We start from the raw sequence: 15,149 nt of genomic DNA on the forward strand, positions 1-15,149 counted from the left end.
CGCCCCAAAAGAAGGTGCCCCTATCCTTCATTATTTCCAGTGGAAGGAAAGCATTTAAAAGGTCTGTGGTCCCTTTAAATGTGATGGCCAGAACTCCCGTTGGAGTTCAATTATGCTTGTCACAACCTTGTTCTTGCCTTCACACCCAATGTCTCCTGGCTCTACCCCCAAAGTCTCCCAGCTCCACCCCCAAAGTCCCCAGATGTTTTTAGAATTGGACTTGGCAACACTAAGTACACAGGCACATTTTATACTATTGGGTTAACTCAGTGGCAGACTGAGTTTTGTTCTGCATCATATGTGGGATGCCCCTAAGTGTTGGAAAACTTGTAGGTAAGTTATCAAGTTGCTAGCAAATGCTTCTGTGAGTAGCAGACATAACTCAGTTGGTGTTGTGAACTTTTGTGGGTGGGGTGGCCAGGCAGAATTTTGTATATAATTATAGCAATGGTCAGACTTGACTTGTTTTTTTAGCAATACTCTAAATTCTCAGTAGCTGTGATTTCTATAACATCACTAATGTATGTGTTGAGCACGTTCTATTTATCCATCTATCACATTGGAACACACTGGAAAGGCAGGGAATGAAGAGTGGAATATTAAGATCTTTAAAAACACCCTGTTAGATTAAGTGAATGATCCCTCTAGCACAGCTAGATTCGAGTCCAGTAGCACTTTAGAGACCAACAATATTTTTGAGGTATAAGCTTTCAAGAGTCAAAGCTCTCTTTGTCAGCATTCTGTTTTCCTACATTGGTCAACCAGGTGTCCAGAAGTCCCACAAACTGAATACAGGCTCTCCATGTTTTTGCTTCATAAGCAACTGGAATTCAGAGGTATACTGCCATTCAATTTAGCCATAATGGCCAATAGCCTTGGTGAATCTTTTGCCCATGAACTTGTCTAATCCTTTTAAAAAATCCATCTATGCTAATCAGGGCTTTCTTTGTAGCAGGAACTCCTTGCATATTAGGCCACACACCCCTGATGTAGTCAATCCTCCAAGAGTTTACAATAGGGCCTGTAATAAGACCCCTGTAAGCTCTTTGAGGATTGGCTACATCAGGGGTGTGGCCTAACATGCAAAGGTGTTCCTGCTACAAAAAAAGCCCTGATACTAATGATCATCACTATATCCAGAGGCAGGGAGTCCCACAACTTAATTTTGCATTGTTTGAAGTGCTTTTCTGTTGTCTTTCTTGAATCTACTGCCTGCAAACTTTGTTGGCTGGCCCTGAGTTCTAGTCTTTTGAGAAAAGGAAAAAGTTCTCTCTATTTTCTCCATGAGTACAGAGTTTTATAAATATCTGTCATATATCCCTTTTGTCATCTTTTCTGTGAACCCAGAAGTCCTAAAGCCTTTAACCTTTCCTCGCAGGCAATATGATCTAGCTACTTGATCGTTATGGTTGCTTTTTTCTGCACTTATCAGTGCTTTACTAGCAATAAATATTGATAAGGAGCTGCTCTTTGGAAGCAAAAGTTCAGTGTTTAATAGGACGAGTATAGGAATTAGATGACAGCCAAGATATAGCAATTGAACAGTGAAAGGAGCATCCATCTTTTTGGAGCAGAGAATCTTTGCTCTGTTTCCCATTTTATAAAATCCCACTCTTACAGAGAAGCAGCAGTGCAAGTCCTAAATTAGGCTCCTGAACAGATAGATTACATATTAGATATTGAATAATGAAGAACTTTCCTTACTCATACCTCAAGGCCTTCTTGTGTAGCACAGCTGTTAAGGGAGAGGGGGCTATTGACAAAGTAAGCCTGTTTTGCTAGGGCTTAGTTCCAGTGTAAGGGGTGAACCGTACTCTCACAGACCAACGTTGTCAGAACAGCATCTCCTGATACATCAGGAAAATACTGGCAGATGGATGGTAATCCCCTGTGAATGCCACATATCTCTCAATATTTTTCAACCTCACATGATAAAACATTAATGCCTACAAATGTCCCAGCTGCTACAACCATGCTTCAGCCATCTTGAAATTCTTTAAAATCAGATGTTCCATAGTTTGTTTATAGGATACTTCTCTTGCTCTGAGCCCCAATCATCCCCCATCTATTGTTTACTGCTAGTAGTTGCTTAAATTAGCCATTTTTCAGCCTCTAGCTGTAGTTCCATAGATATAGCAAATCATCATCCTTGCTAATGCCTGGAGCACATCAGATAGTGAATAAGCACAGCCTGTACAGGGACACCATCTGCGATGAATGCCTTCTGTGCCTCCTGTCATGTTCTAATCTGGAAAATTATTTTCATTATCATAAGACGCACGGACAAACCCAAATTCACAATACAAAATTTGAATTAGTCCTAGACATGGTTCTCAGGGACCAGTGTTTTAAGTTACTATAAAATCTACTTTCTACCCCTATTGTGAGATCTGTTTATTATATGAATGAATGGTTTCAACCAACCTACATGATAAACCTAGCTCTGTTCTTCATGTATTTCATGTCATTGTTCTATAGTCTGGCAATTCATGTGGAATCCCAGTAATTTTAGTTTTTAATAAAATCATATAATCCTCATGGTTATTAGATATGTCTGAGAAAACCATAAAATCTAGATTTAGACACATTGATACTAGTGTGTTAAGTGTACCTGAGGGCCAGAACTCATATAACATCAGGAGATCTGTTGAATGGAATACAAGCTTCTAGTTCAAAATAAGGCTGTTGGATGGGAATAGGGATGCCAGCTCTGGATTGGGAAATACCTAGAGATTTGGTGGGAGCAGGGAGCCTGAGAAGGGTAGAGTTTGGGGAGGGAGGAATTTCAGTGGGGTATAATGCCACAGAGTCCAACATCCAAAGCAGCCATTTTTTCCAGGTGAACTGATTTCTGATGCCTAGAGATCAGATGTAATAGCTGAAGCTCTCCAACCACCAACTGCAGGTTGGGAACCCTTGATGGAAAGGCATTCTGGTTTAATCCTACCCTTGCACTATGCCCTTTCCATGAATCCCTGGAACATGTATCTTTTCTTCACTTACCCTCCCTTTTACTGGTGTTTGATTGAAAAAATACACAGGGAATAGTTACATTACTTTTTCCTGTACTATAGCCTTGGCCTGAATTGGAGGACTTGATGGTCACTGCACTGCCCAGCTAGACTTTTCCTGGGAAGAGTCTGCCAGGAAAAAAGAATGAGGGGCAGCTGAAAGTATGGGGGCAGCAAGGGGGAAAGGAGAGAAGGAAGCAGGGAAGGAGACATGGCTATGGGGGCTTTCAGGAAAGGGAAGGCAGAAACTAAGGGAGAGGAAATTGTGATGCCCCTCACAATTCCTTCCACGTGCCCCACTTATATGCACCTGTTATCAGTATATGGGAGGGGTCTTTGCTCTGTAGTACACATTTGCTTTTTATAGAAAAAGCCATACAATCAACCCTTAGCATTTAGAGGCTCTTATGTAGTAAATCCTGAGAAGAGACTATATTTATTTACTTCATTTAGACCTACATTTCTCCCCAGTGAAGACCCAAAGTGGCTTACAATATTCTCCCCTTCTTCATTTTATCTTCAGAACAACCTTGTGAGGTAGATTAGGCTAAGGGTGTGTGACAGATACAAGGTGACCCAGCAATCTTACATGGCAGAGTGGGGATTCAACCCTGGGTCTCCCAGATCCTAGTGTCACTCACTATACCATAGTCACTAAAACCCCTGAAAAGCTACTTCCAATCATAACAGATAATACTTAGCTGGACAGGCTAGAGCTCTAACCCAGAATGCTTAAGTTAGGGTTTAGTATTTACTTACTTATTATTACACATTTTTGTTCACAAAATTGTATCCTAAAAACACTTCCAAATATTGAGCCTGTAATAATAATAATAATAATAATAATAATAATATATTTTATTTATATCCTGCCCTCCCCGCCGAAGCAGGCTCAGGGCGGCTCACAACATGTAAAACTTACAATTTACAATATAAAACATTTTCCAAAACAGTATATGTAATTTACTAATTAAAACCATATATTTACAATATTAAAGACATAAAATTACAATAATTAACATTTTCAGTGCTATACTCTAGATGTTCTCCTCAGTAGTTTATGATGGCCAAATATAGTGGATCAATCCACATTTAAGTGAAGGGCATTTTAAAAAGGTTAGTCTTGCAGACCCTGCGGAATTGATCAAGACTCCACAGGGCCCGCACTTCATCCGGTAATTGGTTCCACCAGTATGGAGCTGCGATTGAAAAGGCCCTTTCACGTGTACTCTTCAATTTGGCCTCCTTCAGCCCAGGGATTGTCAGATGATTTTGTATACCTGATCTCAGTACTGTCTGGGGCACATATGGGGAGAGATGGTCCCTAAGGTAGGCAGGTCCTCGGCCATATAGGGATTTAAAGGTAATAACCAGCACTTTGTAATGAATCCGGTATACAACTGGCATCCAGTGCAGCTCGCGGAGCCCCAGCTGTATGTGCTCCCACATTGGGAGCCCTAATAATAGCCTAGCTGCTGCATTCTGCACCAGCTGGAGCTTCCGGGTTCGGCACAAGGGCAGCCCCATGTAGAGGGCATTACAGTAATCCAATCTCGAGGTGACCGTTGCGTGGATCACTGTTGCCAAGTTGTGACGCTCTAGGAAAGGGGCCAATAAAGGACATACATTAAGATCATTCAATTTTCTTTAATTTTTTTTAATATATTGTATTGATTGGTTTGTTTCCAAGCCTAGCATTTGAGTTACTTAGATTTTTTTTTTAAATGAATTTGGCTGATATGCAGTATGAATATCCATCACCCTTGTTCTTCGTTTCAGGATTTAATTATGCCCTTCTGGGAATTCTTTGGTTTTGAAATATGTGTATATAAGGCGCAGTTAGTGGGGCACTTTTGTGAGAGGTTGTTAGGTTAGCTATTTTTAGCCACTCTTATGCAGAGATGTTGGTGCTAACTTAATCCTGTAGCCAATCGTTTAGGTAAAACATAAACTGCAAGTTTTTTTTCTTGAGTCCCAGCATTAAATCACACTATCATTGCCATATATGGCTCGAAGTTCTTACATTTGTGTCACATAGTGCTGCTTAGCTGGAAAAGTACCTTATCCTGAACTATAGCTTCAGTGTTCTTTGTAGAAGTAGTAAAATGCATAGTCCTGGCTTTCATCTATGCTTCCAGTAGATGAACAGACACAAAGTAGTATGCTTTTGCAACTTTTCAGTGACTGAACAGAAACTGGAATTTCAGCAGGAGTTTGTCTCACTACCACTTCATGACATGCCAAGCTTCCAATGTTGAAATTTCCTTCTTGGTCAGTCATGATGTAGGGTTGCCAGCAGGCCTGGAGAAAAATGTTGTGGCCCTTTAATAGGAGCTTAAATGTGTGGAAACTGGCAGTGCTTTTTCTGGCATGGAGGTAAATAACATCACCTGGGAAATAGCACCCAATTAAACCTCTATTTAAAGGGGCAGGATATTTTTCTTCTGATTGTTTGCAATCCTTTGAGCAATTTGGCACCTCATATCTCAAGGATAATTATCTGTTTTATGCTATAAAAGGTTAAAAAAAAAGCAAAGTGAAATAGACAGTTGCTAATTGGTAGAGTGGGGAGGTGAGTCTTACACCTGTCAAGAAGACACATCTTCTGATCTGGGACTCCCAGTCCTGAATATGTGATAATGTCTTTGGTTTCTTAGAGATGAGAGACAAGTGCAACATGGCATTCATGGAGGTTCTGTAACATCAGTGTTTTGAACAGTGACCCTACAATCAGGTTATAGGGCAGTTCATTGGTGAGCCCTGGTATAAATTAAGCTTGAAGAATGGGATTTCCTCCAGACGACGTATAATTGCCTGCATATGATGAGAGGCATTCATTACTGCTCTGAAAAGAATATAATGCTTGCTATTTTTCGAGGGTAGAATTTTTACTTTTGCCTTTCCTTCTACAGTTAACTATCTTGTGCTCACTTGGATTCTGAATTCATCGTCCTTCAAGAAAATGGTTGAAGAAGCCAACCAAGAGTAGCAGATGCTTTGATCTTCCTCTCATTGCCTGATCCTTTTATACCTGTGTCTGATCCAGCACAGAAGCCTGGACTGTGGAACGCCTGCTGGCACTTGCTCAGAGAAGTCTTGGGGATTCCCTAAGCTTGTGCAATACAAAGAAAATACTTACAATTTTTTGAAATTACCCTTTCTTTAAGTGTTGTGTGTGCGTGTATGTGTGTGTGTGTGTGTGTATATATATATATGTGTGTGTGTGTGTGTGTGTGTGTGTGTGTGTATATATATATATATATATATATATATATATATATATATATATATATATAAAGCCAGGTTGAACTGGAACTAATCTACAGAAGTGACTGAAAACAACAAAGACAAAAACCTTGGAAAAATAGACAAGTTATTTTATTTATTTCAATATTTAAGAGAGAAAAGTAGTGCTGATGTTGCACAGTATTTTTGTTTATAATACATTTTACTTCAAAATTTAAGAACAATTTTTTGTGAAGAGAGGACTTTTTCAGAAGTGCTTAACGTAAGATAAAGACTATTTACTTTTAGGAGAAATAATTTTTTAAGTTATGAAATAAAGATAAACTCTGCTCTCTCTTACTTTAAAGATACCATTCGTACACATGCTGGGTGTTTTTATTTTTTCAAGGTGGATTTGGTAAGTGAAAAATTGTTCTAGCTTATTTTCCTAATGTCTACTGATGTTTCCCACTTTGATGTACTGTATTGGGCAAAAAACAAAGAACAAAATAGTTTGAAAATGAAATGCTGAATTATGAACAGATTATAACAAGGACTCTACATGCAGACTGGTAGGACAACAGACCAGTAGAAAGTGTAGGCATTATCAGTTCTCAGTACTGATGCCATTGGAGTTAAGTGCTTTACAATGGAAAGAGATTCCGTCATTTGCAAAGTTGTCTTCTTAAGTGGATAATTCATGCTCATAATAACAACGGCTTGCAATATAAACCTCTAACAAGTGTAAGCAATACTAAATTAATTTGTTGGAGCAATAGGTCGAACAAAACTTTTGAAAGCAATTTCTGTGATTTTCCCCTTTCAGCTGCAACCCTGCAGCATACTTTTCATTCATAAAGAGGTTCTGACATTCAGAAATGGCTTTTCAGGGGCTGGAGTAGTAAGGGAGGCTGGGACAGCTCTTTTCCAGGACAAAAACTCTCTGGAGATAAATATATCTCTAATAGTGATCTATTGAATGGATTGAAAAAATATTTGGTGGGCAGATGCCACATCAAAAAATTAAATCTTTCCCCATAATTAGCAGAATTGATAAGATGGATCCCACCACTGTTGTTTTGACATTGTAGTTTCTTAAGACCAATGTATGACAATTGTCACGGGCATTTTTTTTTTTAAAAAAATGATTTGACAAGTGTCTCTATGAAAGAGTTCCATTGGAATGGTATATTCTAATCACTTTATGGAGAAGGATAAGATAAGCAAGATGCTAGATTCCTGTGGATTCAGTATTGTTCCTAGGGAAAGTTACTTGACTAGTCCATTCTGATATAACTTTTTGATGTCCTCATAAGATGATGGTAAAACGTCCACTGTATGAGTGGATAGCAGTGACTTGAAAATCTTTTTTCATATTTACTTGGAAGTAAGTTTCAAGTATCACAATACTTCATAAATATGCACAGGGTTGCAACTTAGTCCTATATACATTTGGTTTTGAGTAATGCTCTTTAGAGATGGTACAATGTAATTCTCTTAGAATTCAGACTTGAAACTTTCTCTTCCTCTGAAATTCTGGGAGTAACCCTCTGATCTCTGTTGCTGCACAGTCATCACATGTTTTCATGGGACTTGATTGAGAGTACAATGTATTGAAGCTTTATTAAAGCTGCACAGCATTGTGCTGTGAATTTTTCACACCCATTTTGATCTCCTGGGGAATGCTTGATATGAGAGCAGTACAGAACGCAGCCCATCCTAAAGGAAACACTGTATCTATATGATTCAATAGGTCAAAGCTGCATACTGGAATCTGATAGATCTGAGTGAGAGTCCCAAAACACTGCACACTGAGATGGATGGTCATACTTTTATTGAAGTCAGTGAGAAAAGACACAGACCCCGAGACAGTTTTCTTCAATCAAATTTTCTTGGAAATTGGCAGACTAAAATTATTCCATTTATTTTCCCCAATTAAATACAAAATACACATCCATAAGAATTATAATCTGTATTCATTTGTTTTGTGTTCACATGATGTCTGCTCCCAAGGCACCTCCTGTTACATTTATCTGTAAATATTAATTCACCTAGACATTTTTAAAGAAAAAAATTGTGAAATTGCTATTGCTGTACATAATTTTTAGAGACTTTCATTGTTTACAATGCTGTCCTCTAAGCTGAAAATAAAACTTCCTTCTCTACTTATTTTTTTGTTTTTCTTTTCCATTTGGTAAAATTATTTGAGTTTTTAATTTTTTTTTTTAGTATAATGTAAGTCAAACATACATATTTTTGGTTCTTTTGTTGTGATGACTTTGAGCATATCATCAGCTACGACAAGGAAAGTAGAGAACTGAACAGGACATATGAAGCTGCCTTATACTTGATTGGACCTTTGTCACCTAGTCCAGTGCTGTTTATTCAAACTGGCAACACCTCTCCAGGATCTCAGTCAGAGGTCTTTTCCAGCCCTGCAACTTGACCTGAGATCTTTTGAACTAAAGCTGTCAGAAACTAAGGAACTAAGAGACACAATCCACCTGGAAGATTTTCTGCTCAAGTTCCATTAAAAGAAGTGAGAGATGCTATTCTGCACTCCCATTCTCTTCAGTGGGTTTTCACATGGGAACTTCCTGGCAGATTGTGAGCAAGGTTTTTAATTATGTGTGTTACAGATATGATTGCAACTAGACTAGTTTGCCAATCCCCGGCTGGGGGCAGGGAATCGCCTGGTTTGGAAGCCCTCCACCCACTTCAGGGTCATCAGAAAGCAAGTGAGGGGAAATGGAAATGTTTGCTGGGTACTCCAATTTACTCTATGGCGATCGATTCCCACAGGGTATAATGGAGAATTGATCTGAGGGGATCTGGGGCTCTAGGGGGCTGTTTTTTGAGGAAGAAGCACCAAATTTTCAGCATAACATGTAGTGCCTCTCCTCAAAACACCCCCAAGTTTCAAAACGTTTGCACCAGGGGGTCCAATTCTTTGAGCCCCAGAAGAAGGTGCCCCATCCTTCATTATTTTCAAATGGAGGGAAGGCATTTAAAAGGTGAACAGTCCCTTTAAATGTGATGGCCAGAACTCCTTTTGGAGTTTAGTCGTGCTTGCCACACCCTTACTTTTGGCTTCATCCCCAAAGTCTCCAAAGCCTCCAGATATTTCTTGAGTCAGATCTGGCAACCCTAAACTGGGTTGAAAACCTTAACCCTTCAATCTTTAGTACATTAATTAAGAAGTAAGTCCAAGTTAAATCAGTGGAACTTCTGAAAGAAACTTGCTTAGAACAAGGTAAAGTTATTTGTTAATGGTGGCCACAGTTACATACAGTTAATGGACACTTAATTCTGTCTTGCTGTGTTATAGAGGTTTGCACACACAGAGATCCCCCTTTTGTTCCATTGCATTTATTCATGTCCAATTCCTGCTTTCCTGTACCCTGCTCAAATCTATTTGATAGCAAGCAGCCCGCATGTCTAACTTGTGTTTAAAAGTGACTATACAGTTGCCATAAATGCCAAAGATTTTATAAAATAATTTAGTATTTTGTGAGATTAGATTAATGTAACAAGCTAGATTAGCTGCTACATATAGACTACTTTGCTGCTGTTTTTAACCTAGATTCTAAATATATGTTAAAATTGGAAAACAAAGTGTACATTATTTGAAACTTGAGCTGATGTTAAATAAAAGCAGATCTTTGTAATCATGTTAAGGCTAAGATAAAAATATTAATATTAAGCTTGTTCTTGAGCTTTATATAGGTTCTTACAATAATGCAACTTGCAATTTTCAAAATATGTAGTGATTATCTTCCCCTTGTAGACTTTTTTATGACTAAGGGCTTGATCCAGTGCATGAATGAATAAATGAACTATTTATTCTAGTCAAAGACCAGCACAGATTCTGTGTGTGCTTCATAAATTGTAGAATTGGTTTAGGGTTCATCGGGCCTGTGCTTTTGCTCTAATGCTTGAAGTTGTCTTCCTGTGTAGCATTAGAAGCCATTGGTAGTGCTGCTTCAGTATGGTAGTTGTGACTTTTTATATAAGGCTAGGAAGCTGAACAGGTTGGGTTTTTTTAAGAACAGGATTGATTCTATGTCCCATCTCTTGTGCCTTAGCCTAAGAACTGAACAAGTCCTCAACGTCTGAAGCCAATATAGGCTTGAATTGAACAAGTCCTCAACTTCTGAAGCCAATATAGGCTTGTACCACTTATTAAGGACTTAGTAAGTACTGTAATAAAAACATTCCCTGCTGCTTTTAGAGACAAGAAAGAGCTAGGGTCCATCACGTTGGCATAATGGCTTGCTGCAGATGTTGCCACATTTTCATTGGCCTTGTGCTTGGCATTTAACCCAAAATAAAAGAAGTACATTTTTTCCCATCATTTATGTCAATGCTAAAAAAAGCTCTCAGCTGCTAAAGCATCTGTGCATTTATCAGCTGCTGTTAAACACCTCCTCCTTTGGCCAGTTATAGAGTGGTGGTGCAATAAATACTTGTACAATGTTTGATTTTCCCAATTTGCCTAATATTTTTAAATCTAGCATGAGCACTATACTCCCAACAGGCTGAACTTGGCATATGTAGGAATGGAAGAATCTAATTAGCAGTAATGCTAGAAGTACCTGCTTTTTTTTTCTTTCCACACGTCAAGGCAGAAATTCTCTTAATCCTACTGTTCTCAGTATACTTGACTGGGTTCCAATTTAAAGTTGTCTACATTAATATTGAATGACATACAGACAAGATCCAGCTAAAAACTGCCAATAAAACAAAGCTTTATTGTAAGTAGTGAAAAATGAATGACGGTTTGAAATGGCCTTCATTTCCACTGCCTTCCTTAAGACATGTAAACTTGGAAAATACTCTAAAAGGCTGGTCTTTTCATGAACACCTTGTTAACTAGTTGTGCCTTAGCCAGAGAAGGTTATATCTTTCCTGCACATTTTTGGGATTTTTCCAAACAGTTATTTTTTGTAGTGCTGCTTGTTAAGGTTCTAGTTCATACTAGTGTTCTTACGTGTAACTTTGATGACACTTGAAGGTACAGACTTGTGAAATGATTTTAGACTTCATTCTGTTTTTACTCTGGTAGTATTAACAGAACAGATTGATTACACTGTTCTTGAATCAGCATATTGTTCCCTTTGCAGTTATGCTAAATGTTATAGCACATGTAAAAATCTGAAAACACCTAAGTATAATAACGCATTGATATATCTAATTCTCAAATTAACCCCATCAAATGGTAAAAGGAGCTCCTGTAGCTTTAAGACATATATGCCCTCATTGGCCATTACTAGGCAGCCACAGCAGTATTCAAACCTTGGTTTCCGTCAAGAAAAAGCAGGGGAAGGGGGCAGGGCCTTTTCCAGGGCTGTGGTAAAGCAGCAGTAGTGCAGTACTGTGGTCTGAACTATCTGCTCATGACCTGAGTTTGATTCTGGCGGAAGCTGGATTCAGGTAGCCGGCCCAAGGTTGACTCAGCCTTCCATCCTTCCAAGGTGAGCAAAATGAGTACCCAGCTTGCTGGGGGGAAAGTGTAAAAGACTGGGGAAGGCAATAGCAAACCACCCCATAAAAAAAGTCTGCCATGAAAACGTCATGAAAGCAATGTCACCCCAGAGTCGGAAACGACTGGTGCTTGTACAGGGGACCTTTCCTTTTCCTTGGCTTTTGAGGGAGGATTTATCGGGGCCAGGCCTGCCAGCCACCACTGGGTGACTACCACACAACTTGCATGACTCGCCCAGGCACGCCTGCTTGTTATTGTTCAACAGCAGCCACCCCACAAAAAGACTAGGGCTACCAGGTACAACTCAGGAAATATCTGAGGACTTTGGGAGTGGAGTCAGGAGCAAGGTTATGACAAATATGATTGAACTATGGAGGGAGTTCTGGCCATCACATTTCAAGGGACCACACACCTTTTAAATGCCTTTCCTCCTTTGGAAATAATGGAGGACTGGGGATCATAGAATTGGACCCCCTGGTCCAATTTTTTTGAAACTTTGAGGGGGGTGCTTGAGGAAAGACACCAGATGCTATGCAGAAAATTTGGCATCTCAACCTCAAAAAACAGTCCCCCCCAAACCCCAGATACCCACAGATTGATTTTCCATTATATTCTATGGGGACCAGTGGACATTCAACTCCACCCCCACCCCCACTTTCTGCTAACCCTGAAGTAAGAGAGAGCCTCCAAACCAGGGGATCACCTGCCCCCAGCTGGGGAATGGCAACCCTAAGATGGTGCTGTGTAGTTTGAGTTTCAAACTAGGAATTTGAATCCCCATTCTGCTGCGGCAACTCACTGGGTACATTTGGGCCAGGTAAACTTCCTCAGCCTAATTTACCTCAGATTGGACAGACCGGTCATGAAAAGCAGCAGGACATTTCCCAACCTGGGCTGGGCCAGCCCTGTGACAGAAGAGCTGAGTCTGGCTCACCTGAACACAACTGGGCCAATGGCAATGGTGATACTTCAGGTGGATCATGTAATACTTTCTTTCTCACGCGCACAGATCCTAGGCAGTTAGTACTAAAGTACGATAGATCTAGATGTGGTGGCAGCCCTCTCCCATTAGATGTTATATGCCATCCAAAACAGTTCAGTCTTGCAGGCCCTGTGGAACTGCGATACATCCCGCAGGGCCCTGATGGCTTCTGATGGGAGGGTGTTCCAAAGTATTGGGGCTGCATCCAAGAAGGCTCTTGCTCTGGTGGAATTAAGCCTGGCCTCTTTCAGCACAGGGACAGGCAAAAGATTCTGAGAGCTTAATTGCAGTGCTCTCTGGGGAACATGTGGGGCAAGGTGGTCCCGCAGATAGGTAGGTCCTAGGCCATTTATGGCTTTGAAGGTTAATACCAGGACCTTGAAACAGATTCAGTACACAACAGGCAGCCAGTGCAGCGCTCTCAGCACAGGGTGAATGTGCTCCTGATGGGGAAGCCCCATTAGTAGTCTTGCTGCAGCATTCTGCACCAACTGCAGCTTCCGAATCTGAGTCAAGAGCAGCCCCATGTAGAGAGCGTTACAGTAATCAATTCTTGAGGTGACCGAGGCATGGATCACCACTGTTAAGTTATCGCACTCAAGGCAGGGGACCAACTGCTATGTTCGCCGAAGGTGAAAAAAAAGCAGCTCTGGCAGTGGCTGCTACTTGGGCCTCCATAGTTAAGGAGGACTCCAGAAGCACTCCCAGGCTCTTAACCCTCGATGCTGGCGTCAATGTTGCCCTATCGAAAGCTGGTAATCACCCTTCCCAGGCCGCTGCTACTTAGATCTTCGTTGGATTCAGCTTTAGCTGGCTCAGCCTGAGCCATGATACCATGGCTTGCAGTGCCAGGTCCAAATTTCTTTTAACTAGTGTGGCAACTTTTACTGTGCAATCCTCAACACATTTCTAAGTCCATTGATTTCACTGGAGTTTAAAGGATATAACTCTGTTTGGCTGTCTCTTCCTTTGAGAACGCACGCATAGCTGGTCTTGAGGACAAAAGGAGATTGAGGAAGAATCGCACTGCTACAGGACCAACCCTAAATAAGACTTTTCCCTGCAGCCGCTGTGGCCGGACCTGCCTGTCCCACATTGGTCTTGTCAGCCACCAGCGAGCCTGCAGCAAACGTGGACTATTGCACCCTTCTTAAATCTTCGTTCGCGAAGCCAAGCCGAGAGAGAGAGAAAGGATATAACTCTGTTTAGGGGATATAACTGCTAGTCGATTAACTAGTTATATTAAAAACCTTTTGATTGATTAAAAGAGTGCATCTGGTTTAACTGGGCACTATTAATTAATTAATTAATTAATTAAGCAATTTTAATGTATATGGTTGAAACAAAAATTCTACCTTTCCTCTCACACAGGAGTTAATGTATCTTCCAAGATGGTGCCTGCAGTGGTATGTGCACAAATCATTTCAAACAAAAGTATGATTTTTTTCATCAGAATTATTGTTTTTAATTCTATGCAATTTATGATAATGTGATTGATTAATATCATTATTTGCCTAAGGTTATGCTGACGAAGATTACCATGATTACGCCCCTTCTTGATTGAGATCCACTCATGTTCAGAGCTTCATAAAATGTCCAAAATGAGAGAACCCCCTAGGACCATCAGTTATAAGCAGAACCAGCATGAACTTGGAAGTTAAAATGGTTCAGTGGCCTCCGTAGAGCTAGCAGAGCTACTTGCTCTGATTGTTCGAAGCTGCCAGTGGTCCTCCAGGAACTTTCCTGATAAGTTGAATGGCTGCAATCAAACAATGCTAGTGCCCGGGAGGGGGTGTAGAAAAAGCCCAGCAGGAACTCATTTGCATATTAGGGCACACCCCATGACATCGCCATTGTTTAGCACAGGGCTTTTTGTGAAAAAAGCCCAGCAGGAACTCATTTGCATATTAGGCCCACCGCCATACCCCCCTGCTGCCAAGCCAGCCAGAACTGTGTTCCTGTGCGTTCCAGTTCAAGAAAGGCCCTGCTAGTGCCAAAGAAGGGGGATTCTTGTTAATGCACCTGCCACCTGCTTTAGGCTAAATGTTTGTTTCCCTTCCATTGCAGGTATTTAAGCCTGAGTGTAACTAGAGGCTGAACTAGCAAGGGAGGGAACTCTTGGGAACATGCCTGCCAGCTGCTTAGGACCTGGGAAGAAAAGTGGGGTAAAAATGCCGAAATGGATAAGTAAAAATAGAACTGCATGCTTTAAAAAAACGTGAGCAGCAAAATGTCAAAAGCAAGCAAGTTTGATCAGTTATGATTAGGGATGGGCATGAACCTCATCACGAACCTAATTTCATGACAAACATAGTGCTTTCATGGTTTGTGAGCTGAGGATTGCGTGATCACGCTTGCAACAAATTGCCAGTGAACCTCCCATGTTTTACACAGAGGTTCATGTGGTTCATGCACGAGTGAAGCCCAAGTAGTGAGTTCACCCACT

The 15,149-nt window shown here is 40.5% G+C and overlaps 1 protein-coding gene across 3 annotated transcripts in view; it reads left to right on the plus strand.

The window, feature by feature from the left end:
- DPF3 (double PHD fingers 3) overlaps positions 1-15,149 on the plus strand; it is a 328,225-nt gene that overhangs the window by 281,935 nt on the left and 31,141 nt on the right. The window contains exon 9 of one of the 3 annotated variants that reach the window (XM_060261377.1): positions 5,924-6,220. The exons of the other annotated variants lie outside the window; for them this stretch is intronic. Within the exon in view, the coding sequence (XP_060117360.1) occupies positions 5,924-6,000 (77 nt within the window). The 3' untranslated portion in view covers positions 6,001-6,220. Of the gene's footprint in view, positions 1-5,923; positions 6,221-15,149 lie in introns of those variants that run through there. 3 annotated transcript variants of the gene reach the window in all.

The sequence above is a fragment of the Heteronotia binoei genome, chromosome 21 (genome assembly GCF_032191835.1).
Source record: "Heteronotia binoei isolate CCM8104 ecotype False Entrance Well chromosome 21, APGP_CSIRO_Hbin_v1, whole genome shotgun sequence".
In the NCBI taxonomy this organism is placed as follows: Eukaryota; Metazoa; Chordata; class Lepidosauria; order Squamata; family Gekkonidae; genus Heteronotia; species Heteronotia binoei.